Below are 27,722 nucleotides of genomic sequence, written 5' to 3' on the forward strand. Positions count from 1 at the left end.
AGGATTCCACAGTTAATGTGCCAAGTAGTGCTGGCCACAAATATTGCCCAACCCATTATATAGGCTATTACCAGATGTCCTCAAGAGGCTTGCCAATGCCAGACAGGCGTTCTTTGCCAGCACTGGCCTTTCAGGATGTTTCCGGAGAGCCTCCAGGATAAGCAAGGAATAGGGTTCGTAATTAACTTCATCTATGCAACCTGGCGAGGAAAGGGGGGAGGAATCCGGTTAAGCAAATGCCATTTTGATGACTCCCCACCCCTAACTTTGCTCCAAAGATGGGTGAAGAACTGTTAGGATGTATTGTTCCTGGTCTACATGAAATAATCAGAGAATGGGAATGTGCAATATGGCTTTTCTCTTTAAATTTTAAAGCTTCTAGCAGCAGGAGACAATTCTTTCTCGACTGATCATCTGCTGACGAATATTTAAGCAATCATTGTGGAATTACTCCACATTGGAGACTCTTCTGGAGTGTGCTTTAGAATGCACAGCTAGGTTTTGCATGGGTGTGTGTGTGTCTAGGGAGGACTTTTTTGGGTCTAGCTAATTAGCACTGCCTTGGAGATGGGCACTGGGGGAAGATCAATCATGCAGAGCAAGTTGCCCACCATTGCCAATCTTGGTTGAGAAGCGTGCTTGTAAGCTGTACTTTGAAGTAATACCCACCGTCCCCAGATGGGGGAAGTTAAGCTCCTGTCCCACTACTATGGATGAAGCAGATCTTGAAAGCTCACCATGGAGAGAAAGAGCCCAGAAAGCGCAGCATGCCGCCTCAGCCACTTCCACATCCTCAAGGTGCATGTGAAGGATTATAGAGACAACCTCAATAGCATACTTCAGGGGGCTTTCAGCCACATTGGTTGCTGCATCAACAGAAGGCAATACCGTATGAGGTAGCAAATAGATGACTGGCTTTTACAGCCTGCTCCTTCCCTAAAGCTCTTGGGTGGGCAACGGTAAAATGAAGCGAATACGTAAGCATGGGGCTGCTAAAGATCTGTGTGCACTGAGGGAAGGCAGAACCAAGGGAACCCAGGCCAAGGGAGCACACATGCCATCAGCTCTCAGCTGGCATGAATGGATACCATCGGTCTTCGTTATCTATAATGTTTAGTGTTTAAACTCGTCACTTAATACTGAGCCAGGTTCAATGTTCTTGTATTAATTTACAAAGACCTGAACAAATTAGGCCTACGGTACCTCAGGGGTCACCTGAACCCTTCCATCTCAGCTTGATCAATGAAATGATCTGCAGGGGCATCAATGATTGCCAAATGAGCCTCAACAACTAGGGGGACAACAAGAAACCAAGCCTATAGTGTCATTGGGCCAATCCTGTAGAATGCTGTTGTTTAGTCGTTTAGTCGTGTCCGACTCTTCGTGACCCCATGGACCAGAGCACGCCAGGCACTCCTGTCTTCCACCGCCTCCCGCAGTTTGGTCAGGCTCATGTTTGTAGCTTCGAGAACACTATCCAACCATCTCGTCCTCTGTCGTCCCCTTCTCCTTGTGCCCTCCATCTTTCCCAACATCAGGGTCTTTTCCACAGAGTCTTGTCTTCTCATGAGGTGGCCAAAGTATCCTGTAGAATAGTCTCTGACAATAAAGATTCAGCAGGCGCCTTCTGTGTCAATTCTTAAATACCCGTTGACAATGTTTGTAGTACACCAGGCCTAGGCAGGCAATTAAGAATATTTCCTTCTACAATGGTTAACTGATGTCTGTTCTTAACTTTTTATGGTTCTTATTGTATAGTTTTATAATTTTATTGCTGTAATGCACTTTTTTATGACACGGTGGCATACAAATATTTGTATAAATAAAAATATATAAACCCAATAAATAAATAATAAGCAAAATATGTTTAAACACTTGCACGCTATCTTTCCATATTGACTTGAAAACCCAATGCAATTTAGCCAATGGATTACAATGAGCAGATGAAAAACAGAGCAGGTTTTTTTTATTACAAGGGGGGGGGAGCCTTGAAAATGAAAGAGTCAGGTGTAACAAAGGCCCAAGAAAAGCCCTTTAAGCAGGTCTGCTCCCTTGCTTCTGCTTTTACTCAGGGCACAAAAGTTATGACCACCAACATTTTCTGCCAGAGAGATCTGAGAAAGTCAACAAATTTAGGAAGCATTTTCCTCAACTGCAGAAGCCAACACGTGTTGCACATACACATACCTACCATGTACTACCAGACTCCAAATAACCCCACAGCAAGCAAGGCAGATCTCTTTGTTCTGGGCAAAGTTACCCAGAATGGTCAGGATGTCTGTGAAGACACCAACTTTCCTCAGGGTCTGAGCCGCAACTTCTGAGAAGCAAAGGGGAAAGAATTTTAATGGACAGTGGCTGTAACTGCACGGAGGCACTTGGATAACTGAACTAGTTCTTTTTTGAACTCAGCGAATTGATGACAGCATGAAATGTGAGAGTTTTAAAAACATAACAGAAAGGGATCCCAATGTTATTTGACCATAACATAAGGCTTTCCGCCTTTTCCTGTTCTATCTACCGGTACTTCAGCAGTTCCCAAACCTTTCTTTATCCCCATAGAACACTTGAAAATTGTGCAGGGGCTTAGTGGATTACTTAATGAATTTCTGTCTATAGTGGCCACTATAATGCTGCTGTACATGCTAGATGCTGTATGGAGTTTATTACTTCCTTTAATTTATTATCTATTGCCTTTAATTGTATACCATAAAATTCAAATTGCAATACAATAAAACACAGTGCTAAGAAATAAAAACGGCAATTAAAATGCAATTAAAAATCAACATGAGTAGTGAATGTGATGGATGTGCCCTCTTCTGCCTTCAACCACAAATCCACAAGCATATGGAGGACTATCTGAATGAACATTGGCCACAGCTTTGGAGTGCCTGACCTAGTTATATTTTTAAATTGCTAACACCTAATAACTTTATACACACACCTTTTTTCTGAGACTGGAATTTGAATAGAGGAAGGTTCAAGGCCAAGTAATATCTCTATCCATTGACTCAGTTCCATGGAAGCGAAAATGCCAGTTAATTTATATTTATTTCTTTTAATTTAAATTTCTATACCGCCATTCATCTGAGGATCATAGGGCAGTTTACAATATAAAACACAAAAATACATAATATATTAACAAACAAAACCAATAACCTTCCCCGGTTTAGATGGCCACATTTTAAAAGGCCGGGGGGGGGGGCAGGAATGTTTTTGCCTGGCATCTAAAGTTATATAACAAAGGCACCAGATGAGCCTCCCAGTGGAGAGCATTCCACAAATGATGAGCTATCACAGAAAAAGCCTGTTTTCATGTTGCCTCCCTCCATACCTCTTATAGGGGCACACAAAGGGGCACATGAAGAAGCACCATAGATGATAATCAAAAGCTTCTGGGGAGAGGTGGTCCTTGAGATAATTGCAATTCTAAGTCATTTGAGGCTTTATAGGTGAAGCCAATGCTTTAAATTGGATCTGGAAACTGAATAGCAGACAGTGCAGGTAGGTCAGGATTGGCTCAAATTGTCTTGCCCTGGTGAGCAAGCTGGCTGCTGAATTCTGCACCAGCTAAACTTTCTGAACTGTCTTCAGAGGCAGCCCTACATACAACACATTGCAGTAATCTAACCTAAAGGTTACCAGACATAGGCGACAGAAGTTAAGCTATCCCTGTCTAGACTGGGGCACAGCTGGGTCACCTGCCAAAGCTAATGGAGGGAATTCTGCACCATCGAGACCACCTGAGCCTCAACCAACAGATTCAGAAGTACTCCCAAGCTGTGTACCAGTTCATTCAGAGCCAATGTAACCTGATCAAGAGCAGGCAACCTCTCATCCATCTGATTTGGCGAACCACCAACTAACTATGCCTCAGTCTTATCTGGATTGAGATTCAGCTTGTTGGCTCTCAGCCAGTCCATTACCCAGGCAAGTTAAGAGTTATTTGGCTTTCTTTCCTCAGTATGAAGAGAAATGGGGGCTTTGGCAGAGTCCTCCATAGAAGCATCACAGCTACTGACTCACATTGGTCTGTATCTTGCCTCACATAAGGCAGGGGTGGGGAACCTCAGGCCTGCGGTCCAGATGCGGCCCTCCAAGCATTTCTATTTGGCCCCTGGGGTTCTCCCCAAGCCACACCCCTCACCAGCCCTGCTTTGCACCCTCCCTGAGTGTTTTTGTCTGGCTGGAATGTGCCCTTGGAACTCTGATAATGCTTCTAGCATGCTTGGATGAAAGCTGGAGAAACGTGTGTGTGTGTAGAAATGCTGCCCCTGTTCACAGCATCTGCCACCAGTATATGGCCCCCAGAAGGGAAAGCAGCCCTCAGGCTAAAAAAAGGTTCCTCACTCTAGACATATCGTGTGTGCAGCTGAGATTTCCAACTAAGGGCCTGTCCATACCTCCATTTGTCATGTGCCTAGAAAGCACAGGTCAGAGCAGTGTTCCGCTTGTCCCATGCTTTCTAGGCATGTGTCTAAGTGGTTTTCCATTTGCCCCACCACTTTCACCAGGAAAACCTACTCTTTGCTGCTGAATCAGAGCAAACATCAATCCACAGAGAAGCCAATTGACTGATGTTTGCTCCGATTCAGCAGTAAAGAGTGTGTTTTACCAGTAGAAAGTGGTGGGAAAAGCAGAAGCATGTGCAAACCCTAAGCATCTGTTGCTGTTTACACAGGGGTGTGGAGTACTTTAAAATGCCCTTTGCCTCTTTCTTGGCTCAAGTGAGAGTCTGGTTAGAGAACCCTCAAGCCACTAGCTGTTCATCCCTAAAACAAAAAAAGCTGCCTTCTCACTTACCATCAAGGCAGACTTTGAGGGAGCAGCTCAGGTCCCCTGAGAAAGAGGGTCCCCAAACATAGCAGGGCTGGCTGTGTCTACATTTTGTAATGAGTGAAATAACACATTACTATCCTGGGGTTTGTCAGCAAACACTGATCATGTACACACCATATATTTAAAGCACAGGACTTCCCAAAAAGGATCCTGGGAAGTATAACTCTTTACAAAATCACAGAATTGTAGAGTTGGAAGGGACCACAAGGATCAGTTCAAACCCCTGCATTGCAGGAATATTTTGCCCAACATGGGTGCTAGAAATTATAGCTCCGCGACGGGCAAACTAAAATTCCCAGGATTCTTTGGGGGGGAAGCCATGACTACTAAAGTCCTGTAAATGTGCTTTAAATATATAGTGTGAGTGCAACCATTATTCCATTACTTACCAGGCTCCAGGACCAAGCTCACCACTGCTTTCTGGAGTAAAGGCAGAGTTACAGTGCTAAACAGGATACCACTTTGAACTAGGGCAGCATCTGGTCTATTGTACCCACCATTAGTCGACATCATCATGAACAATGTGCAAATCATCCAGATCAACTCTTTGTTGTTGAAATGAATTCTCATGGAGGCTAACAGGCAATCGAGTATGTTTTCGGAGGCTAGGAATTCAATATTCATGTTCTGCCTCATGGCTGCCAAAAGCAGAACATAAACAAGGAGGCATCAGATGCTTTAGATGCTCATTCCAACATCTCATCACAAAGGTGCCAATAAAAAAGTGGTGGTGACTGGTGCCTATTAGGACAGAGTGTAAGGCAGGGAGGCCAACAATAGGGGGAGCCACGGCCAATGATAAGCAGAGTCAACTCATTCCATCTGCCTCCATGCTGAATTTGGTAATTTCTTATAAACCACTTAGAGGTTTTACTATAATCAAGCAGTCTATATGTTTTGTTAAATAAAGAAAAGGGCAACACTCAGACTTTGAAGGAAGTTGCTGGCAGACAGGGCCACCCCCTGGGACATATCAGAAGAAAGAAGAAAGGCAGGTGGGGTCTAGCTGAAGGCAGATTGAAGTTGGTGATGCAGTGCTCCATTTGTCACAGTGAGCCAGCCTCCACTGCAAAGAGAACATTGCTACATAGATACAAGACTGGATTCAGGAACAGTCTCTGGCCTGGTTCACACATAATACTAAACCATAGCCAATGTTAACCTCAGTGAAAGCTGAGGTGTCTGGCAGATGAGCACTTAAACTTGGTTTATTGCATTGTCTGTGCCCCTCCCGCTTTTAAAGAGACACAAATCAGAAGAGCCACTTTGTAGCTTTGGGGCAAGTCAACATCTAACAGTTAAAAAAAGAGGTCAAAGAACATGGTAAGAAGTAGATTAAAGCAAGTTCAACTTAGGTGAAAGAAGACGATAAGAACAGCAAGACACTCTGCCAATAATTTGAGACCTCCGAGTATAGGGTGGTATATAAATTCAATAAATAAATAAATTTCATAAAATTGGTATAGAACTCAAACATTGCTCATCACCCTTACCTCTGCTAGTGATTTCAATCAGCAAAGAATATCCAGCTAACTGTACCTCAGGAGAATCAATGTGATTCTTCATTGCAGAGGTAACAAGCTCCGTTAATCCAAAGAAGACTTTCAGATTGGCTGTGGGGAAGAAACAGAAGCTATCATTATTATTATTTTAATCTGTTACTGCTCTTCCCTTATAGTTTGAAATTTTTAAATTTTCTTTGCATGGATGCTGGGAAATGCAGATATATGGATGTGGACAGAGGATGATGGCCTACAGTACTTCTTCTTTAGGGGTTGCCACTTTGCCGTGTGATCTGGGAGCAGTGACTATCAGCGTGGCTGCAGAACTTACAAGGTATCGCATAGCAGCTGCATAAGGCTGGCAAAGCTGCTTTCTGCAGGAACTGACCGTACGATTGAGTTACCCCGTGGGAAACATAGATGCACAGCCAATCCAGCCAAGTATAACCAGAATGGTGACTTCAAATCTGTTTTCTGCATAGATTGGCTGTACAATGATCTTTTCCTGCCCCCCATGTCACATATGGCATCAGGTATGGGGCAAGTGGGTGTGGTTTGGGAGGGAAGTGGCCACCTTCAGGTCAAAAGTTCCCCACCTCTAATATAGCTGATCTCCTTAATCACTCATGGTTTCTCCCAATCCTTGAAATGTTGCTGGAAATGCAGTAAATCTCAACCCCACTGGTAGGAGCTATGGAACATGCAACTAGCACGATGCCCTACTCTTATGACCAAGATAAGCCTTTCCCATCCAGTTTGGCTCTGAACACCTCCCTCCAAACAGAAGTAACATGTCCAGGGCTTTTTTTCAGCTGGAACTCACCGGAATGAGAATGAGGGAGGTGTTCATGGTGAGTTCCAGCACCTTTTTCTACAAAAATAGCACTGTTTATGCCTATATTACAAGTATAGCAGGGGCAGGCAGGAGAAACCTCCACATTTGCACTCTCTTTGGGGGGGGATTTCCCACTCTGACCCATGCTCCTTATCCTCATGGAACCCCATGCATCAGTTTATAAGTATCCAATGAGAGACAGCAGCACAGTCAAAACATACCCTTTCCTTCTTTCAAGAGGACAGTTAGACGCTCAATGCACTTTTCTTGAGCTCCCTCTATATCCTGGTAAGACAGCATGAATTCTGCAGGAGACAAAATAGTAGCACCTTTCTGTGAAATCCTTCACACACACACACACGGGGGGGGGGAATACACAGAATTGTATTCTGTGCTAATCCTACTCAGAGGAGAATCACTGAAATTAATGGACCTAAGTTAGCTGTATGACTGGTAGCACTAGCATTGGATACAGCTCAAAGTTCTTCAAATGCCCTAGTAAATGCCTATAAATGTGCATAGGTTAATGTTTTCTGATAATAGCAGCATATAATACCCGTGGCTTGTCCAATATTAATCCTACTCAAAGTAGATCCATTAAAATTAATGCTACAATGAATTTAGGGTTATTCATTTCATGGGTCCAACTCTGAGTTGGATGCAACTATATGTCCACAGCCTTCCCACACACTTTACTGGGAATACGTGCCCCCAGTTTCGGTGTGTCTACTCTCTGAGTATGACTAACACTGGATACAAACCCACTGCATTTAAGGGCATGAAACATCAACTGCAAATCCCTGGATTAAGCCTTAGTTTAGCCACGCCCTTATGTGACAGCTTGTGAGTACCTCGAATGCAAAACATTTTCTGGCACTAACCCATCTGCCTAAAACAAAAGGATTATATGGGGTTTTAATGGTTTCAGATCAGATTATCTGCATGTTTCTGTCATTGGGTGTAAAGGGGAAGGGGTTCAAGGCATCAATAAGACAGGGACTGTGTTTGGAAGTGGGGATATATCTAAATCACTTTGAGAGTCAAATGCAGCCCACAAACAACCCCTCATATATTAACATTCTTTCATATTCCCAAGCTAGCTACAAGCCTCTGTTTCAGAGCTGCTTTGCAAGCATTACCTAGAACAGTTGGGATCCCACCGTTGAGTATTAAGTCCAGTAATCCTGGAGGCAGAGTCTTCTTCACCTTTACTAAGGGTGACCCAGCAAGAATCAGGCATTCTCTGATAAATGCATTGTCAGTCAGCTCCCTAAAGTAGCAAGAGAAGTGGAGCGGAGTGGGGAATAAATTAGTTTAAAATATGTACATTGTGTTGAGGGTCCAATTTGGGCGGAAAGGTGAGTTAGAAATGTAAAATAAGCAAAATAAAGGGGAGGGGTTATTTAATTGTTAAAGCTGGGCATTCATTTTGAGGGATCCTGATTTCTCTTTGAGATTGGGGGCATAAACCATTAAGTTTAGCCAACTACCCTCTCTTTCAGTGAACAATGACAGTAACTTCCATAGTTACATCCACACCACACATTTAAAGTCCATTTAAAGCCCATGGTTTTCCCAAAGAATTCTGAGAACTGTAGTTTGTTAATAGTAAAGGGCATTGCAGTGGGAGGGGTAAACTACAATTCCAAGGATTCTTCGGGGGGGGGGGGAGCTGTGACTACTAAAGTGGCATAAATGTCCTTTAAATGCATTGTGTGGGTTATTGGGTGGAGCAAGGGAGAAAACAAACCCAAGACTGACCCTGATGTGGGCCTCATTGTTGGCTCAATCGTCAGCATCCTTAGCAAAAGAGAAGACAAAGGTGTATCCATCTGCTTCATAGTTATCAGGGCGTCTTCCAGGTGACTGCTATTCTCCTTAATGTTACGCAGCAATGAAACTGGATCTTTCACCTAAAAAGAAACTCATGCAAATACACAAAAGGAGCACATAATAAAATCTGCGTATGTTTTCTCTTTACAGACTCATTGTAGCAGAGCTGCTTACAGTATAGCTGCTGTTCTGAGCATCTTTGGGAGGAACAGTGGGACAAAAATGTAACCAATAATAATATAAGTGTGAGTGCTGGTTGGTGCCCATTGGGACTGGTGGGGCAGAAGGCACTCACACTTACCGTATTTTTCGCACCATAGGACGCACTTTTCCCCCTCCAAAAATGAAGGGGAAATGTGTGTGCGTCCTATGGTGCGAATGCAGGCTTTCGCTGAAGCCTGGAGAGCGAGAGGCATCGGTGCACACCGACCCCTCTCGCTCTCCAGGCTTCAGGAAGCTATCTGCAAGCCTTGCAAGCCCGGCGGGAGTTCCCGCGGGCTCACAAGGCTTGCGGGCAGCAGCCTGCAGCCCCGGCAAGTGTCCGCAAGCCTTGCGTGCCGGCGGGAGGTCCCGACGGGCGCGCGAGGCTTGGGGCGGCAGCCTGTCACCCGAAGCTTCGGGCGAGTGTCTGCAAGCCTTGCGCGCCCGGCGGGAGGTCCCGACGGGCGCGCGAGGCTTGGGGCGGCAGCCTGTCACCCGAAGCACGGGGAGCCCCCCGAGGGCTCTCCGTGCTTCGGGCGAGTGTCTGCAAGCCTTGCGCGCCCGGCGGGAGGTCCCGACGGGCGCGCGAGGCTTGGGGCGGCAGCCTGTCACCCGAAGCACGGGGAGGCCTCCGGAGGGCTCTCCGTGCTTCGGGCGAGTGTCTGCAAGCCTTGCGCGCCCGGCGGGAGGTCCCGACGGGCGCGCGAGGCTTGGGGCGGCAGCCTGTCGCCCGAAGCACGGGGAGCCCTCCGGACGGCTCTCCGTGCTTCGGGCGAGTGTCTGCAAGCCTTGCGCGCCCGGCGGGAGGTCCCGACGGGCGCGCGAGGCTTGGGGCGGCAGCCTGTCACCCGAAGCTTCGGGCGAGTGTCTGCAAGCCTTGCGCGCCCGGCGGGAGGTCCCGACGGGCGCGCGAGGCTTGGGGCGGCAGCCTGCACCCCGAAGCATGCGGAGCCCTCCGGAGGGCGCCCCGTGCTTCGGGCAGGTGTGCGCAAGGCTTGGGGCGGCAGCCGCGGCTGGGGGGGGAATAAATTTTTTTTATTCATTTCCCCCCCCAAAAAAACGAGGTGCGTCCTATGGGCCGGTGCGCCCTATAGAACGAAAAATACGGTATATTATTAGTGGAGCCACGAGTTCTAGAATGGAGGAACTGAGACTTGAGGAGGCTGCTGGCAGCCAGAGCTGTCCTTTGGATTGGTTGTAAGTAGGAAGGCAGGTAGAAGGGGGCTGGCTGAAGGCAGTGAGGAGGCAGGGTAGTGCTCCACTTGCCTTAATAGACCAGCCTTCATCCGCAGACTCCCTAACTCTTCATACACCAGAGGAGGAATATCTAAAGTAAGCATGGGTTATTCATAATTCAAATGATGGAAGTGACCTTGCCAACTGGCAAAGCCTTTGAACAGTTTTATTGTTTCTAAAGGTTCTGCTTTCTTTCACTTCTGGTTTATCACTAAAGTACAGAAGGAAATAGGTCCACAGGAGGGTTACACTTCCTGTAAAGAAGAAGAAGAAGAAGAAGAAGAGTTTGGATTTGATATCCCGCCTTTCACTCCCTTTAAGGAGTCTCAAAGCGGCTAACATTCTCCTTTCCCTTCCTCCCCACAACAAACACTCTGTGAGGTGAGTGAGGCTGAGAGACTTCAAAGAAGTGTGACTGGCCCAAGGTCACCCAGCAGCTGCAGGTGGAGGAGCGGAGACGCGAACCCGGTTCCCCAGATTACTTGACTACCGCTCTTAACCACTACACCACACTGGCTCCCATACCCTAAGTGGTGTCCAAACTTTTTTCAAAGAGGGACAGATCTGTTGAGCTTTTTTATTATTTTATCCCAAAGTTGTTGAGCTTTCTTTAGGATTTTACCCCAGGAAATAAACTGCCACAGGGGCCTGATTAAACTGAATGGCGGACCAGATTAGGCCCCCAAAACGGACTTTGGACATGCCTGCCCTAAAAGCACCTTAATTTGCTTGCAAGACTATAGCTGCCAGAGCTACGTAGCAGGAAGCTATGCCACTGGCACCAGAAAGGCATGATCCAACCCATGCTAAGCACTTTTAAGTAAAATTTGCTTCAAGGTAAGAAGGAAACAAAGGCCTTAGTTTCTCCCATGATAATCAAAAGTAGTTAACTTTCGCTTATCAGAACTGAAGTTTGTAGTAAAATGTCCAATGGTTTCCCTTTTCCCACACCCAAGATGAGTAACCACCATGCTGAGGTGCTCAATACAATGTTGTGAAGGCTTGAGTGATAAGAAGAATCGGCTCTGTCAGGCTAGTGGCCCATCTAGCCCAACATCCTCTTCTCTCAGTGGCCAACCAGATGCTCCCATGGGAGGCCTACAAGCCAGACATGAGTGCAACACAATTCCTTCCTGTGGTTTCCAGCAACTGGTATTCAGAAGCAGCGGAATAGCTAGCCATTCAGGTGCCCAGGGCAGCACATGCGCCTTGCATCCGGGGGTAAGGCAAGCCACCGATGACGGCAAGGTGAGCCAGGGCAGGGCGCACTGCGCAGAGCCTCGCCACTGCCTCCCCCTCAGCTGTAGGGCGGCAGCCTGGGGGGGGAGATGGTGGGCAGATGCAAGCCCCACACTGCCATTTTAAGGCAGAGCAGAGCCTGCAAGGCACCCGAGTCACTGTGTCACTCCCAGGAGAGACGTGTGGCTCAGGAGCGCTGCAGGCCCTGCAGTAAGTGCCACTCCCCCGTTCAGAAGCATACTGCCTGACATGTATGCCATACATACATACATACATATTGTTACACACCACCCCAATATCTGCTGAGCGATAGCAAAATTCCAAGGGTTCCAGAAACTCATCCAGGGCCATGTGTCTGTTGGAAGTTCAGACATGGCAGAGGCAGTAGAGTTTTACGATATATGAGTGTTTTATGCATATATGTAACCTTTAGCTTTCAGTGGAGGGGTGCACAGTGCACCAAGATGCAGTGCCGGCTTATCCTTATGGCAGCATCATCAACATATTTTTTGCTCTTCAGCTTATCTTGGTCTCCAGGGCATGTACAAGCATACTTTCTTCTCTGCCTCCTGGTACTATCTCCCCTAATTCTGCTGTTTCCAAAAGTAATCCCCCTTTATTCATTTGTATTCTAATATTCAGTTCTTTTGATGCTTTGACCTCATCAACACTTGTTGATTGACTAGGATTAAGGTAAAAGGTAAAGGACCCCTGGATGGTTTAAGTTCAGTCAAAGGCAACTATGGGGTTGTGACGCTTATCTTGCTTTCAGGCCGAGGTGTTTGTCCACAGACAGCTTTCCGGGTCATGTGGCCAACATGACTAAATTGCTTCTGGCACAATGAGACACCTTGATGGAAACCAGAGCACACGGAAACGCCATTTATCTTCCCTCTGCACCGATACCTATTTATCTACTTGCACTGGTGTGCTTTTGAACTGCTAGGTTGGCAGGAGCTGGGACAGAGCAACGGGAGCTCACCCAGTCGTAGGGATTCAAACTGCTGACCTTCTGGATCAGCAAGCCCAAGAGGCTCAGTGGTTTAGACTACCGCACCACCTGAGTCCCTTTACTAGGATTAATGGCTAGTACACACTTACAATGCTTACCTAGGTTAATTGAATTTTCACATGCTAATTGATGATGCTCATATTCCAATACACATGGATCTTGATTGCATTCTCAAGGCATTATATTTATGTGTTTATACATAAATGCTAATTAAGCACCTCAAACCTGTTACATTAACCCCTTCTAATAAACACTGAGATAGTCTTATAACACATCCCAGTTATAACATACAAGTTATAATTAAATCCTAATATTTACAAAATCTAATTATTTAGCAGAATAGATCTATTATCATATACATAACAGAGGGGGGTACAACCGATATCTATATCTATCGGAGGCATCTCCAATGTTGGAGGCAGCATGCTTCTGGATACCAGTTGGAGATACCTTTATATATATACTGTTGGTAGGTTTCTGAATATCAGTCACTGAAAACCGCATGCTGTGTGTATTTAATGTAACCAACTCTGAACACTGTCACAGGACTGTTAAAGGGGAAATGTACCGTACTTTCACACAGGAGATCATGTCGAGAAGAATACAGCCAAGAGACCAGATGTCAGATTTGTCACTGAAAGAAAATTTGAGTGCCTCTGGAGCCATCCAGGATTTGAAAGGAGGATCTGTGGGAAGAAAATCCAGGGGTGTGATTTATTTGTTTATTTTTATCCCTTGTAACTTTTCCTTTGTAACCAAGAGTAACATCTCTTTGGAGGTGGAACAATATTCCATCAGAAGGCAACAACTGAATACATATTTTTGTTTTGTAAATGTTTTCTAGCTAGATGGGGGGGGAGGTCTGTGCTTTATGTGCTAATGTTAATTTTGTTCAATTTTTAAACCTATCTTCAATCGCTGCTTTGTACCATTTTTGTGATATGTTTGTAAATCGCCTTGAGACGTTTATAAAAGGCAATTCATACATTTAATAAACTGAAGAGCCAGTGTGGCATGGTGGTTAGAGTGCCAGACTAGAAGCTGATAGATAAATCCCCACTCGGCCATAAAGCTTCCCAGCTGACCCTGGACCAGTCACTGCCTCTCAGCCTAATCTACCTTCCAGAGTTGTTGTGGGGATTAAATGAGGAGGGGGAGAACCATGTACCCCTCGCTGAGTTCCTTAGACAAAAAGATGGCCTATAAATGCAATGAAATAAATAAAGATAGTGGTTTTCAAGCTTTCCACATTCAGAGAACCATTTCTACACCTTAACTGTAAAAGAACCCGCAAAACATTCTAAGGATACCGTTCAGTTTGCAAGGGGCACTGCGGAGGTCTGTCAGTTTGTTTCTGGGCCTTATTTAAGGTGCCCATGGTAGTGGTTAAAGCCCTGAATGACTTACCGGTAGGCCCCAAATATTTGGAAGACTACCTCCTTCCCTATAGTCCCTCCTGGGCAGTGCTCCCCCCCCCTACTCATATTGAAATACTGCCCCTCAATGAGGCCAAACTTAAGATTCACAAAATGTTTTTGGGGTATGCGTCCCCCTGCATCCCCCCAGAAAAAAGCACTGCTCCTGGGTACTAATATAAGTAAAGTGGGGGCCCTCTTGGTAGTCCTCATAAATGTGGGGAGGCGTTGGCCTAGGAGAGCAGTCCCCTAGGTTGTATAACTCCCTCCCCACAGAGATATATTTGCCATGCTCATTATAAAGCTTTCAGGGAATGGTGAACACGAGCCTCTGTACTCTAACCTTTTGACACCTAACATGTGTATTTTCAGGGCCCACCCTATTCCTGTGGCTGCAATATGTTTTAATGGTCTTTAATGCTGAACTTTAAATCGTTAAAACCTTGCTTGTGAAGGGACAGGTAATAATAATAATGTCGCTGTAACTTAGGGTTGCCATATTTTGAAGGGCAAAAAAGAGGACATATCTGCTGACTTTTAACTATGGATCCCTATGACAACTCTCATTTTACATACCCATGATAAGGAGAACGTGTCCTGGAAAAAGAGGACATATGGCAACCCAATGTGCTGCTTCACATGAGGTGACAGAACAGCTTAAAACAGGGATAGGGAGTGTGGCCCTCTGTATATGTTGTTGGAACTTCCATCAAGTCTTGGAGTAGACCCATTTAAATTACCGGTAATAAGTTGGTCAGTTCAGTTACCGTATTTTTTGCCCTATAGGACGCACTTTTTCCCCTCCAAAAATGAAGGGGAAATCTGGGTGCGTCTTATGGGGCGAATGCAGGCTTTCGCTGAAGCTTGGAGAGCGAGAGGGGTCGGTGCGCACCGACCCCTCTCACTCTCCAGGCTTCAGGAAGACATCCGCAGCCTAGGCAGCCCTGCGGGAGTTCCTGCAGGGATGTCTAGGCTGCGGATAGCAGCCTGCTTCCCGGAGCGTCGGGCGCCCTGAAAGCAGAGCGCCCGGCGCTTCGGGAATACATCCGCAGCCTAGGCAGCCCTGTGGGAGGTCCCGCAGGGATGTCTAGGCTGCAGATAGCAGCCTGCTTCCCGGAGCGTCGGGCGCTCTGCTTTCGGGGCGCCCGGCGCTTCGGGAACACATCCGCAGCCTAGGCAGCCCTGCGGGAGTTCCCGCAGGGATGTCTAGGCTGCAGATAGCAGCCTGCTTCCCGGAGCGTCGGGCGCTCTGCTTTCAGGGCGCCCAGCGCTTCAGGAACACATCCGCAGCGTGGGGAGCCCTGCAGGAGTTCCCCGCAGGGCTCCCCATGCTGCGGATAGCAGCCTGCCACCCGGCGCGCAGGGCACCCTGAAGCAGAGCGCCCCTCGCGCCGGACATACATCCGCAGCGTGGGGAGCCCTGCAGGAGTTCCCCGCAGGGCTCCCCACGCTGCGGATAGCAGCCTGCCGCCCGGTGGGCGGGGTGCCCTGAATCAGAGCGCCCCTCGCGCTGGGCAGACATCGGCCAGCCCCACAAGCTCGGGGGACAGCAGGGAGGCGCAGCGCCGCCATCCCGCTGTTCCTCGACCTGGTTCGGTTTCTCCGACCTGCTTTTTGGGGGGGAAATAAAGGGGGAAAAATTTCCTTTATTTCCCCCCCAAAAAACTAGGTGCTATGGGACGGAGCGTCCTATGGGACGAAAAATACGGTAATTTCAATGACTCTCCTCTGAATAGGATTAAAACTGCATACAACCCATTCTAATTCTAATTTAGGTGCTGGGAATTGCAGTTCTGTGAACTGGAATTCCCAAGGTTCATTGGGGGAAGTATTGCACTTTAAATGTATGGTGTGGCCCACTCCACGTACATGTCAAACTACCATTACTAAACTACATATACTTTAACGTTCTTCTAGATGCTAACCATGTCATGTCATAAGGAAATATTTTCCCCTTGACCTTATATTTTCAAAAACCCCACTATCTTTCTGAAGAACAAGGCTGCTGAAAAGATAACAACACATTGCTACCTTCTTCCACCCTAATCTTCCATTTCATCTCATCATTCATGAGGGTTTCCGTGCTGAAATCACCAAGCACGAAAGATGACTTGTCATCTAAAAGGATGTTGGATGGTTTGAGGTTTCTGAAACACATCAGAGTTGTTTTTACAGCATGTTGAAACAGAGTTGCAGCCATGTTAAGAGTTTGTTTGTTAAAAGACCTTAGGTTTTGCACTACAAACTACTGCAGATAAATAACAAAACAATATTTTGAAAAACTGACACCTCACCTGTGAAAAATCGTTTGTTTGTGGATGTAAACTAAAGCATCCACCATCTGCCCCAGAAACATTTTAATCACCTATGGAAAGAAATATATGAAATGATGAGGACATAATATACAGGAGAAAAGTTTGCTGTTAAGCCATGTTAAAGTCTTGAGAAATTCTCTCCCTCCTGTTGGCCTTTGACAAAGAAAGGGTGGACAATGGGAATAATGCTGTTCCTACCGTAGCAACATTTGCCCACCTCCTGTTTTCTGATTGTGCTATCATGTCTTGGGTAAAGGGACCCCTGCCCATTAGGTCCAGTCGCGGCCGACTCTGGGGTTGCGGCACTCATTTATTGGCTGAGGGAGCCAGCGTACAGCTTCTGGGTCATGTGGCCAGCATGACTAAGCCGCTTCTGGCGAACCAGAGCAGTGCACGGAAACGCCGTTTACCTTCCCGCTGGAGCGGTACCTATTTATCTACTTGCACTTTGATGTGCTTTCGAACTGCTAGGTTGGCAGGAGCAGGGACCAAGCAACGGGAGTTCACCCCGAAGCAGGGATTCAAACCACCAACCTTCTGATCAGCAAGCCCTAGGCTCTGTAGTTTAACCCACAGCGCCACCCGCGTCCCGCTATCATGCCTTACTTCAACATAAATTTTTGCCATGAGACATGCCAAGAGTAGGCTGAGCCTGCGAGTGACAACACTCAGAACCAGGTCCCAGAAGTGGACATTCTCTCAACAGTTCCTGTGGTTAATGCCCACAAGGAGTTTGTGTACTTAACTACCCAGGCAGAAATAATCAGTAGCTGTAAAAACTATGCAGGCAAACTATATATTCCGTATAACCAGTCTTAGGCATGTGCCTAGGACTGGAGCAAACAAAGGAAATGCCTGCCCTCGTGGCTGGTCCAAGGAAGAGAGACAGGAACAGAAGTAGTATATGCTCCTTCCTCTTCAGGAGGAGAAAATGACACCACAGGGAGACTTCTCTACCAATTGCTTTTCTATGACCTGAGTATCTGCCTACTAGCTACAAAGCTCTGTGGACCTAGCCCCTTCTAATGCTAACCAGCAAGAATATGACTTGTTAGGTTTGGCTGCTAACCTCCCCCAATTATTACTATTTGTATTATACTTATTTATTAAATAAAAACATTCTTTTCTACCTTCTTTTTAATTTTCTCAGGTTTTTGCCTCTTGGCCTTGATCAGAGATGAAAGATCCCCTTGATCTGAATAACGCATCACCAGACAAAGAAAGAGGGAGGAAATCTGCATGCAACAGGATGAAGATGAAAATCACTGTGCCCCTTTAGTCAAGGGGTTTCAAAGTTTATCACAGTAAGGCTTCCTACACCAGTTTCAGCCCAGTGTGGGGAAGGGGGATGCTAACAACACATTCCAGTGGTGCCTCGGGTTACATACGCTTCAGGTTACATACGCTTCAGATTACATACGCTTCATGTAACAGACTCCGCTAACCCAGAAATAGTACCTCGGGTTAAGAACTTTGCTTCAGGATGAGAACAGAAATCGGGCTCTGGCAGCGTGGCAGAAGCAGGAGGCCCCATTAGCTAAAGTGGTGCTTCAGGTTAAGAACAGTTTCAGCTTAAGAACGGACCTCTGGAACGAATTAAGTACTTAACCCGAGGTACCACTGTACAGGCTTTACCATGTGAAACTAATAACCCAATCTTGCATATAGGGTCAGGCAAGAAATCCCAGGACTTGTAAGTTCAAGTAATTTGACAAAATAAATAAATGGGGATGCATTCAAATATTTTTCTCCGCCCCCCATCCTCCCCTCCCCAACCTAAGGTGGTACAATCCAGTAACAGGGAAATCACAGATCTACCCACTATGGGGAATATGAACCTAGGTCTCTATGGTATGGATCATTGTTATTTAAAGTCATCCACTGGACTACACTGATAAGAGATTCAGAAGCAACACATCCCTGGATCACCAGTTTAGAGCTGCTGCAATTTACCTGGGAGCAAGTCTCATTGAATTCAGGAAACTTTCCAGTAAGCATATATACCATAGTAGCCTTAGGAAATTGTCACCTGGTTGTCCCAGATGATGAAAAATTCTTTGTAGCTGCAGATGTTCTGATGATTCAGCTTCAGCAGTTCCATGGCCTTCCAGAAAAATGATCGAGAAAGGTTCTATAGTAAACTATTACAATTTAAGATAAACTGGTGCGGTCCCTAGTTTGCCAAATTTCTCCTCTTGATTCAGTTATTCTGCTGGATGCTATACAACTGATTTCAGCAGACCATGCTCCCATGAAACTGTGCTTAGTATCACACCTTAACTTCTTTTTTAGGGGAGGAAGGGATTAGGAGTCCAACCACCTTCCAAGCTAAGATAGATCTAAGGTTTGTAACAATCCTCACCTAGATTTAGAGAGGGATCCTAGCTCTGCAACAGATTTCCAGTTACTTTGCCATGGGACTCCACCCTTTCCACATCTGGAAAATGCAATTCTAAAATTACAGGAGAGTAACTAATCATATAGGCAGCACCGGGTGGGGAGGAAAGCACCCTCTAACAAGGAACTTGCTCCTCAACTTGCCCCCCATTTCTAAACTATTGTTAACATATGCTGCAATTTTTATTTCTTGCCAGCCTAGAAATATCCTTAGTCTATTCTGTGCCATCCCCAGAATTTTGTGTGTGTGTGTCGCCACTGACTAATCAAGGACGTAATTATAAGTTTAAGCCTGCAGATGGGGCTGGTGCAGGGGCTTGGTGTTTCTAATTTTTGTCAAGTGGCTAGATGCTTTAGGCACTTAATAATAAAAACTAATAATATCAGAAGCAGCTTTGAGAAACCTGAGTCCATGAGTGTTAAAAAAGCCAATTCCATAGCTCTATGGTCTGAAGTTGGCTTGTTTTGAAATCAACCCCTGTTCCTGATTCACAGGTAATAGCCCAGCTTCTTTGAAAGTAGAGGTATAAGAAGAAAAGCTGTTTCCATTCCAACCTATATTTCTCACAATCAGCACTGCTTCCATTTCGCTTCCACAAAATATGACATTATTCATCACACTGTCCCCTACTTAATGCAACTTACATAACTTACATTCATTTCAATGTAAAGGACATATCAGAAGAATGGTAAGACAACCTTTATTAATTGTATATTGTTAGTAAACTTTAAAAAAACCCAACCACTATGATGTGTACAAGTACCAGTCATTAATTTGCATAACTGGTTTCCATTCTTGACCACAGACAACAAACAAACTGCAGCAATTTAGTCATGTCTATCAATTTCAATGGGTCTACTCTGAGTAGGACTAACCATTGATAAATCCCTTGTGGTTTCCTGCATGAAGTCCAGAAGGGTAGCTTAGTGTGTTGTAGTGGAACCAATAGTAATATGCTGTTCTAAAGACAAATAAATGTATTGTGCCATATGCTTTCATAGTTTAGGAATGGGCCATAGATCAGTGGTAGAGCATCAGTTTTGCATGCAGAAGATTCCCAGGTTCAATCCCCAGGTCAAGCTGGCAATGTACCCTGCCTGAAACCCTGGAGAATCACTGCCATTCAGCATAGACAATGTTGAGCTAGATGGTTGGTTGGTCTGACACTATATCACAGATAGGCAAGATCCTACTTCCAGTGGCGTAGGAATGGGGGTGCGGTGGGTGCAGGTCACCCTGGGTGTCATCATTGAGGGGGGTGACAAAATGGCAAAAATATATGTTTTTGAAAAAACAACTCCCACACCCACCGCATGCCCCTTCCTACGCCACTGAAGAAACACTCTCCCCTTGAGTGATTTCCAGAAACCAGAAGCATTGCTGCCTCCAACTTTGCAGGCAGAGCACAGCATTTATGGCTATTAGCCGTCAACAGAGGACGAGATGGTAGGACAGTGTTCTTGAAGCTACCAGCATGAGTCTGACCAAACTGTGGGAGGTAGTGGAAGATAGGAGTGCCTGGCGTGCTCTGGTCCATGGGGTCACGAAGAGTCGGACACGACTAAATGACTAAACAAAACAAAAAAAGCCGTCAACAGCCCTCTCCTCCATGAATCTGTCTAATCTGGAGGAGTAGCTAGGTAATGCGGGGGGCACTGGGCATCACACTGTGGGGCCTGCAGTGTGCCTGAGCGAAGCGTCTCTCCTGAGGGGGAGGTGGTGGGTGAACTGCCTGCAAGCTCCGCGCTTTTTCGAGCAGCTTGGGGCTTGCGTCTGCCCACCACCTCAGCCGCCCTACGGCTGAGGATGAGGCTGCGGAGAGGCTTCATGCAGTGCGCCCTGTCTTGGCTCACCCCGCCCCACCATGGGCAGCTTGCCCCGTCCCCATGGGCAGCTCACTCCACCCCTGATTTCAGGGCACCTGATTGTAGCCACCCGAGTGGCTAGCTACTCCGCTGTCTACTTCACCCAATGTGTGAAATAAAAAAGGATGATTAAGAGAAAGCTACCTCTTGGAGAGCATCATTTGCTTGCTTTTCATCAATGCATTCAACCTGCACAAAACAACAAACAACAAAGAAGTTGTTAAAAGTAGAACAACTTATTATCCACTCCAAACACTTAAGGCACATTCAATACACTTTTAACACACATTTAAAGCACATGGTTTCCCCTAAGGAATCCTGTGGAATGTAGTTTCACTCTCACAGAGCCGTAATACCCAGCAGTCTTAACAAACTACAATATAAAGCAGTTTTCTATCTTGCATTCCTATCTTCGGATGTGGGTGGTGCTAGGGTCTAAACCACTGAGTCTCATGGGCTTGCTGATCGGAAGGTTGGCAGTTCAAATCCACGCAAAGGGGTGAGCTCCCGTCAGTGGCAGAGCTTCATGCTCCAGCACCAGGGGGCGGAGAGCAGGCAGGGGCCTGGCACACATTCTGGGGGCATGGTGCCCAGCGCGGGTGGGGGAGCAGCCACGATGGTACCCCACCGGGATCACGCTGCTGGGGGCGGTGCGCTCCCCCTGCACTCCTCTTCCTCTGCTGGTGGCTCCCATTGCTCTGTCCCAGCTTCTGCCAACCTAGCAATTTGAAAGCATAGCAGTGTAAATAGATAAATAGGTATCACTGAGGCGGGAAGGTAAACAGTGTTTCTGTGCGCTCTGGCTTCCTTCACGGTGTTCTGTTGTGCCAGAAGCAGTTTAGTCATGCTGGCCACATGACCCAGAAAGCTGTCTGTGAACAAATGCAGGCTCCCTCAGCCTGAAGTAAGCTGAGCACCTATAGTCGCCTTTGGCTGGACTTAACCGCCCAGGGGTCCTTTACCTTTACCTTGTCTTTGGAATTACAACTCAGAAGTCCTTCTCTGTAACTCTGAATGTCTCTAGAGAATGATTGTGGTCAGTGCCAGATTTACGTATAAGCTAAACAAGCTATAGCTTAGGGCCCCACTCTCTTGGGGGCCCCCAAAAAATTTAAAGGGAAAAAAACCTGGATGTACATTTCCAAAATATAAGATAAAAAAAATAAATAAAACCTACATACAGCAACAGTGTTTTGTGTTGCATAGGCTCCTATGATGTAAGTAATGTGCCCCGCCTGCTAGCCTGCTGCCTAAAATATCACTGATTTGCTCATTTCTATATCAATTACTTTGATAAAATACATATTTTGTTATGTGCAAATGGCTTTGGATACCTATTAGGTCCATAAATTACCATATAGCATATATTCAATACAAAAATCAGCGACAATTTGTTGTTGACAAAGGACAGCTGGAATCGCCGACTTTCTGATCGGCAAGCCCTAGGCTCTGTGCCACCCACGTCCCCTAAATCCAGCCCTGATTATGGCTATTCAGTGAAGAAAAGAGACTCTTTACATGTCCCAGCAGCATTGAGCCCTGGCATTTCATTTTGACATTATTGAGTGTGGTAAATACCTCTCTGTGTGGTTATATGAAGTATTTTTTTTTTTTACTGCAAACCATATAGACTGAGAAGTAAACAGGTCATACATTTCTGAATAAATATCAAAAATAAATATTATACAGTACACACCCACATATAAGCAGGTTCCCAGGCTAAACCCTGCTGAATGCTTGTTTGTATTAAGTCCTGGCGATTGCACAACAGATAAAATGGGCTGGTGAGAATATGTAAGTCCTTTTACTCTAGTAATGTTCTGATTGTTAATAAAATAATACATTTTGTAACAGAAGCCAAGTGGCTCTTGATGAATATGTGGTTTTTCATACAGCCAATATGGTGTAACGGTTAGTGTGTCAGACTCGGACTTAGGAAACCAGAGTTCCCCTACTTGACCATGAAGCTCACTGGGTATGACTTGAGCCAGCCCTGCCTCTCAGCCTAACCTACCTCACAGGGTTGTTGTGTTAAATAAGGAGGGAGATAGAACCATATATGCCACCATGAAGTCCTGGGAGAAATAGGTGGGAAATAAATACAGTGGTACCTCGGGTTACATACGCTTCAGGTTACATACGCTTCAGGTTACAGACTCCGCTAACCCAGAAATAGGGCTTCAGGTTAAGAACTTTGCTTCAGGATGAGAACAGAAATCATGCTCTGGCGGCACGGCGGCAGCAGGAGGTCCCATTAGCTAAAGTGGTGCTTCAGATTAAGAACAGTTTCAGGTTAAGAACGGACCTCTGGAACGAATTAAGTACTTAACCTGAGATACCACTGTAATAGAATCATAGAGTTGGAAGAGACCCCTCTAGGCTCATCTAGTCCAACTCTCTGCAATGTAGGGTTCACAGCTATAGAATCCCTGACAGATTACAGTGGTGCCTCGCAAGACGAAAAGAATCCGTTCCGCGAGTCTCTTCGTCTTGCGGTTTTTTCGTCTTGCGAAGCAAGCCCATTAGCGGCTTAGCAGATTAGCGTTATTAGCGGTTTAGCGGGCTTAGCGGATCAGCTGATAAGCGGCTTAGCGGATCAGCTGTTAAGCGGCTTAGCGGATCAGCTGTTAAGCGGCTTAGCGGATCAGCTGATAAGCGGCTTAGCGATCAGCTGTTAAGCGGCTTAGCAGATCAGCTGATAAGCAGCTTAGCGGCTTGGGAAAAGGGGGGGAGGAAGGAAAAAAACCCTGCAGCAACTCGCAAGACATTTTCGTCTTGCGAAGCAAGCCCATAGGAAATTCGTTTTGCGAAGCACCTCCAAAACGGAAAACCCTTTCGTCTAGTGGGTTTTCCATCTTGTGAGGCATTCGTCTTGCGGGGCACCACTGTACCATCTCTTTAAAAACCTTCCATGAAGGACAGCCCACCACCTTCCAAGGTAGTCCATTCCACTGTCAAACAGCTCTTACTGTCAGAAAATTCTTCCTAAGATTTAGTTGCGATCTCCTTTCTTGTCTGTGAAGACACTGATTTGGGTTCTATCCTCCAGAGCAGCAGAAAACAAGTTTGGTCCATCCTCTGTGTGACAGCCCCTTAGATATTTGATGATGGCTATACTTCCCACTTCCAGACTTCTTTTATCCAGGCTAAACATGCCCAACTCCCTTCACTTTTCCTCCCAAGGCCTGGTTTCCAGACACTCAATCATCTTGGTGGCCCTTCTCTCCACACCTTCCAAGTTGTCAATATCCTCCTTAAACTGTGTTGCCCAGAACTGGACACTGTACTCCAGGTGGGGGCTGACCAAGGCATAATAGAGTGATGCTATAACGTCCCTTGATCTGGACTCTCTACTGTACTTCAGTTGATGCAACCGAGGATTGCATTAGCGATTTTTGCTGCTGTGTCACACAATTGACTCATGTTGAGTTTGTGGTCAACTAAGACCTTCAGATCCACATGTACTCCTATCAAGCCATGTGTCCCCCATCCTTGCAATCAATCAAATCCGATAAAACAAAATAAAATCACTGGAGACACATCTTGTCATAAAGGCCCTTGCTCCCCCCTTACCTTTTTCATAATATACTTCTTTCTGCCGCCATCTTTTTCTTTCTCCACTTTTGATTCCACTATCAGCATTGTCCCAAGGGCCCCATGAGGCAGAATATCCAGAATCTGTAAGGAATAGTAGATGTATATAAGGCAAGTGGTTGAAGGACAGTGGGACCACCTTAAAGGCACTATACTTCCTCAAGACAAGCCAGATACATTTCAGCTATGCACAGAATGCTTGTTATTCAGATCACAATATACTGTGAAGAAATAGTATTTTAATCAGATCCACACTGTACACACAAAATGTTTTTAGCAGTTGTCACAAAGGGGACAGTAAAAGCGCCTATCTGATGTCAATAGGCACTGGCAGGGAGTTCCAAATTGATCCATCACAATATAGTGGGAACAAAGAGAAGGAATTTTCAAGCAGATCCACACCGTACACCTAGAGCCCATTGAACACACATTTAAAGCTGACAGTCTCCTTTAAAAAATATATGGGAACTTAGTTAAAGAACTTACAGCTCTATGAGGGGGAAACAACAGCTCCTGGGATTCTTTGGGGGAAGTTATGAACTTCAGATGTGCATTAAATGTGCTTTAAATATATGCAGTTTACTCCTTCACAGAACTACAATTCCCAGCACCTTTAACAAACTACAGTTCCAATTATCCTTTGGAGAACATTTAAAATTCAGAATTAAAAACAGTTGAAACATTCCCTGTTTGCATCTCTCACTGATTCTCTTTCCTCCAGGACTCAAGACCCACATGGAGGCAACACTCCCCCACACCTTTACAACCATTCTAGTGGGAATAGTAAAATAAAAAGTCTACGAATGACAATGATGATAGCAGCATTGTTTCATCCATCCCCTCCTTGAAAACCTAGCTTGCCCCCAGACACCCCTCCCTAGGTTTGAGATGCCTTCTCACACAAATTGCCCATCTGTTAACCCCCCCACCCCCAATTCCTACCACTCCCCTGCAAAGAAATAAATATACACAGAGGATGGGCAGTCATTTTGATCTTCCAGATGTGATTGTACTACAACTCCCAGATGTCAGCGTGGTCCAGTGGTCGGGGGATAAAGAGAATTGTAGCCTTAACAGCATGCGGAGAGGCTACAGAAATGCTCCTTTCACCCTCCAGATGTTGTTGAACCACAACTCCCAGCAGCCTCGTGAGCCAGAATGGACAAACCATCAGGGAATGACGGGAATTGTAGTCTGGGGGGAGATACAGTATAGATTTTTTTCCAATCCTGCCCCCTCCGTCACTTCAAATGCATGTGTGGGGAGGGGGAGGAGTCAAACTTCAGTTGCTTTCCCTCCTCCTCGCCTCAAATCGTCCCCCCCCCCGCCTCTCCTCAGGCCAACCCTCTGCCCCCCCGCCCCACCTCGTAGTTCTCCATGGCTGGCCGGGGAAGTAGGAGGGGCAACAGACACAAACGGCTCCCGCCTTCCTCCTCCTCTCCCCTCCCCCCACTCGTTCTTCACCTGCCAATTCTGTGGCGGGAAAAAAGTCTGCCTCGTCCTCAGACCTCTTTTCCCGCCCATTTTCAATTTCTTCAGCATATATATATGCTCCTCTTATGATATCCAAATGTATTTTTCAGTTCCGCCCCCCCCCCGCCAACTTTTTAGAATTTAGCTTATAACCTTACCCCAAAACGGAACCTACTTCTTCCCACTGTCTTTCTCTCACGCACAAATATTTTATTAGGGTTGCTACACACCAATTCCTCTAGAGGGCGTGACGTGTTTTAGAGAAAAAGGCTCCAAAGCATGTGCAAAGTGGTTTTTTTTTTTACTAAGTTTAGGTTGCTGGGTAGCACTTTTGTGCTAACTGAAAATCAGTGAATGTCTATTATTATTATTATTAAACAATTATTATGACCTTATTTACAGGCGAAAGGACAGGTGGCCACATTTCATTGTTATGAAAACTGGACGACAACGACGATAATTATGATGATGTTGTTATTAATTTATGGATCATTGTTGATTTTAGGTCTCAAGGCAATTCACAATCATATAAGGAACTAAAGCAGATTTTAAAACAATACCAAAAACAACAAATGAAGTTAGATTTAAAAGCAATACAGTGGTACCTCGGGTTACATATGCTTCAGGTTACATACGCTTCAGGTTACTGACTCCACTAACCCAGAAATAGTACCTCGGGTTAAGAACTTTGCTTCAGGATAAGAATAGAAATCGTGCAGCGACGGCGCAGCAGCAGCAGGAGGCCCCATTAGCTAAAGTGATGCTTCAGGTTAAGAACAGTTTCAGGTTAAGAACAGACCTCCGGAACGAATTAAGTTCTTAACCCGAGGTACCACTGTACAGATAAATAGTCAAGGCAGAGATCTTTTAAAAAAGGTGCTTTTCAACTAAGTTTACTCAGAGTAAATACAATGAAAGTTATGGACCTTAGTCATATTCATTAAGATCATAACTGAAAAGCATGTTTAAAAAGCAACATAAACCTAGCTGCTGAATGAAGCATCCTAAAAATCCAATGTGAATAAAGTTTTAAGCCGGGTCAAATTTTTAGATACACTAAGATCACATGCACACCATACATTTAAAGTACATGGCTTTGCCCAAAGAATCATAAGAAGTTTAATTTACTCATTCACAGAGCTACAATTCTCAGCACCCTTTAAAAAAACTATAATTCCCATTATCCTTTGGAGGAAGTCATGCTTTAATTATGCTTTAAATGTATAGTATAGTAAGACTGTGTCCTAGAACAGTTGATTGTGATGCTGACCATATGGGAAGCAAAACCTGGGACGTTATTATGTATTTTTCCATTTAATATCCTACCTTTCCCTCCCAGGACCTCAAAGTGGCTTATTCAGCAGTGACACTGAGGACCTGGTATGTGATGGAAGCATTGCTGAATCTTTTGGAAGCAGTGTCATATTGCTGTCAGATTCAGTGTTGTAAGCAAAGGGAACTTGTGTGAAGGAAAGTACAGCACAATCACTTCAAAAGAGGAAATTACTAAAAAAGAGTATTGGTAAAAAAGGAAATTGGAATTGAAAGATAAGAGAGTCAAATCTCTTTGAAGAATTTGTGTAACCAGGTAAGTCCAAGAGGATGCCAGCATGACTGACATATGCTATGCTCCCTACAGCAGCCCTGTAATGTAGACACTGTTGTTTGCCATTCTCACATTGCAGATGGGAGGCAGGGAGGTTAAGTAAGAATGGCTTTGTTTAATGCCACCAGGTGAGTTCATCACAGGAGAGGTGAGATTCAAACCAGAGTTCATGATTTTTAGTCTCTGAGCTGCACTGGACTTCAACAGATAGGCTGGGAGTCCCACTACCTGGCTGCAGCACCTGACCTCAGGTGGGATGCAATAGCAGTACCGCTACCATACAAATACGTATATACTGTTATGGGTTTCCCTGTAAGATTTCTATGTGTATAGGCTGCCTTGGGGCAATACATGGGTCA

General features: G+C 45.6%; 1 protein-coding gene across 4 annotated transcripts in view; it reads right to left on the reverse strand.

The window, feature by feature from the left end:
* The window catches only part of STKLD1 (serine/threonine kinase like domain containing 1), a 29,658-nt gene extending 3,929 nt beyond the window's left edge, over positions 1–25,729 (reverse strand). Inside the window, exons 1-16 of one of the 4 annotated variants that reach the window (XM_053374075.1) lie at positions 25,649–25,729; positions 24,264–24,368; positions 20,835–20,879; positions 18,457–18,531; positions 17,558–17,662; positions 16,407–16,477; positions 16,144–16,259; positions 13,271–13,383; positions 8,938–9,089; positions 8,316–8,446; positions 7,398–7,481; positions 6,333–6,452; positions 5,337–5,477; positions 2,192–2,320; positions 738–866; positions 72–200 (exon numbers count right to left, since the gene is read on the reverse strand). In XM_053374075.1, the coding sequence (XP_053230050.1) occupies positions 72–200; positions 738–866; positions 2,192–2,320; positions 5,337–5,477; positions 6,333–6,452; positions 7,398–7,481; positions 8,316–8,446; positions 8,938–9,089; positions 13,271–13,383; positions 16,144–16,259; positions 16,407–16,477; positions 17,558–17,662; positions 18,457–18,531; positions 20,835–20,879; positions 24,264–24,368; positions 25,649–25,663 (1,660 nt within the window). In that variant the 5' untranslated portion in view covers positions 25,664–25,729. Of the gene's footprint in view, positions 1–71; positions 201–737; positions 867–2,191; positions 2,321–5,336; positions 5,478–6,332; positions 6,453–7,397; positions 7,482–8,315; positions 8,447–8,937; positions 9,090–13,270; positions 13,384–16,143; positions 16,260–16,406; positions 16,478–17,557; positions 17,663–18,380; positions 18,532–20,834; positions 20,880–24,263; positions 24,369–25,253; positions 25,614–25,648 lie in introns of those variants that run through there. The other 3 variants (XM_053374076.1, XM_053374077.1, XM_053374079.1) reach the window with 3 other exon arrangements.
* Positions 25,730–27,722: the final 1,993 nt, after the last annotated feature.

This window comes from Podarcis raffonei, chromosome Z, assembly GCF_027172205.1.
Source record: "Podarcis raffonei isolate rPodRaf1 chromosome Z, rPodRaf1.pri, whole genome shotgun sequence".
NCBI lineage: Eukaryota > Metazoa > Chordata > Lepidosauria > Squamata > Lacertidae > Podarcis > Podarcis raffonei.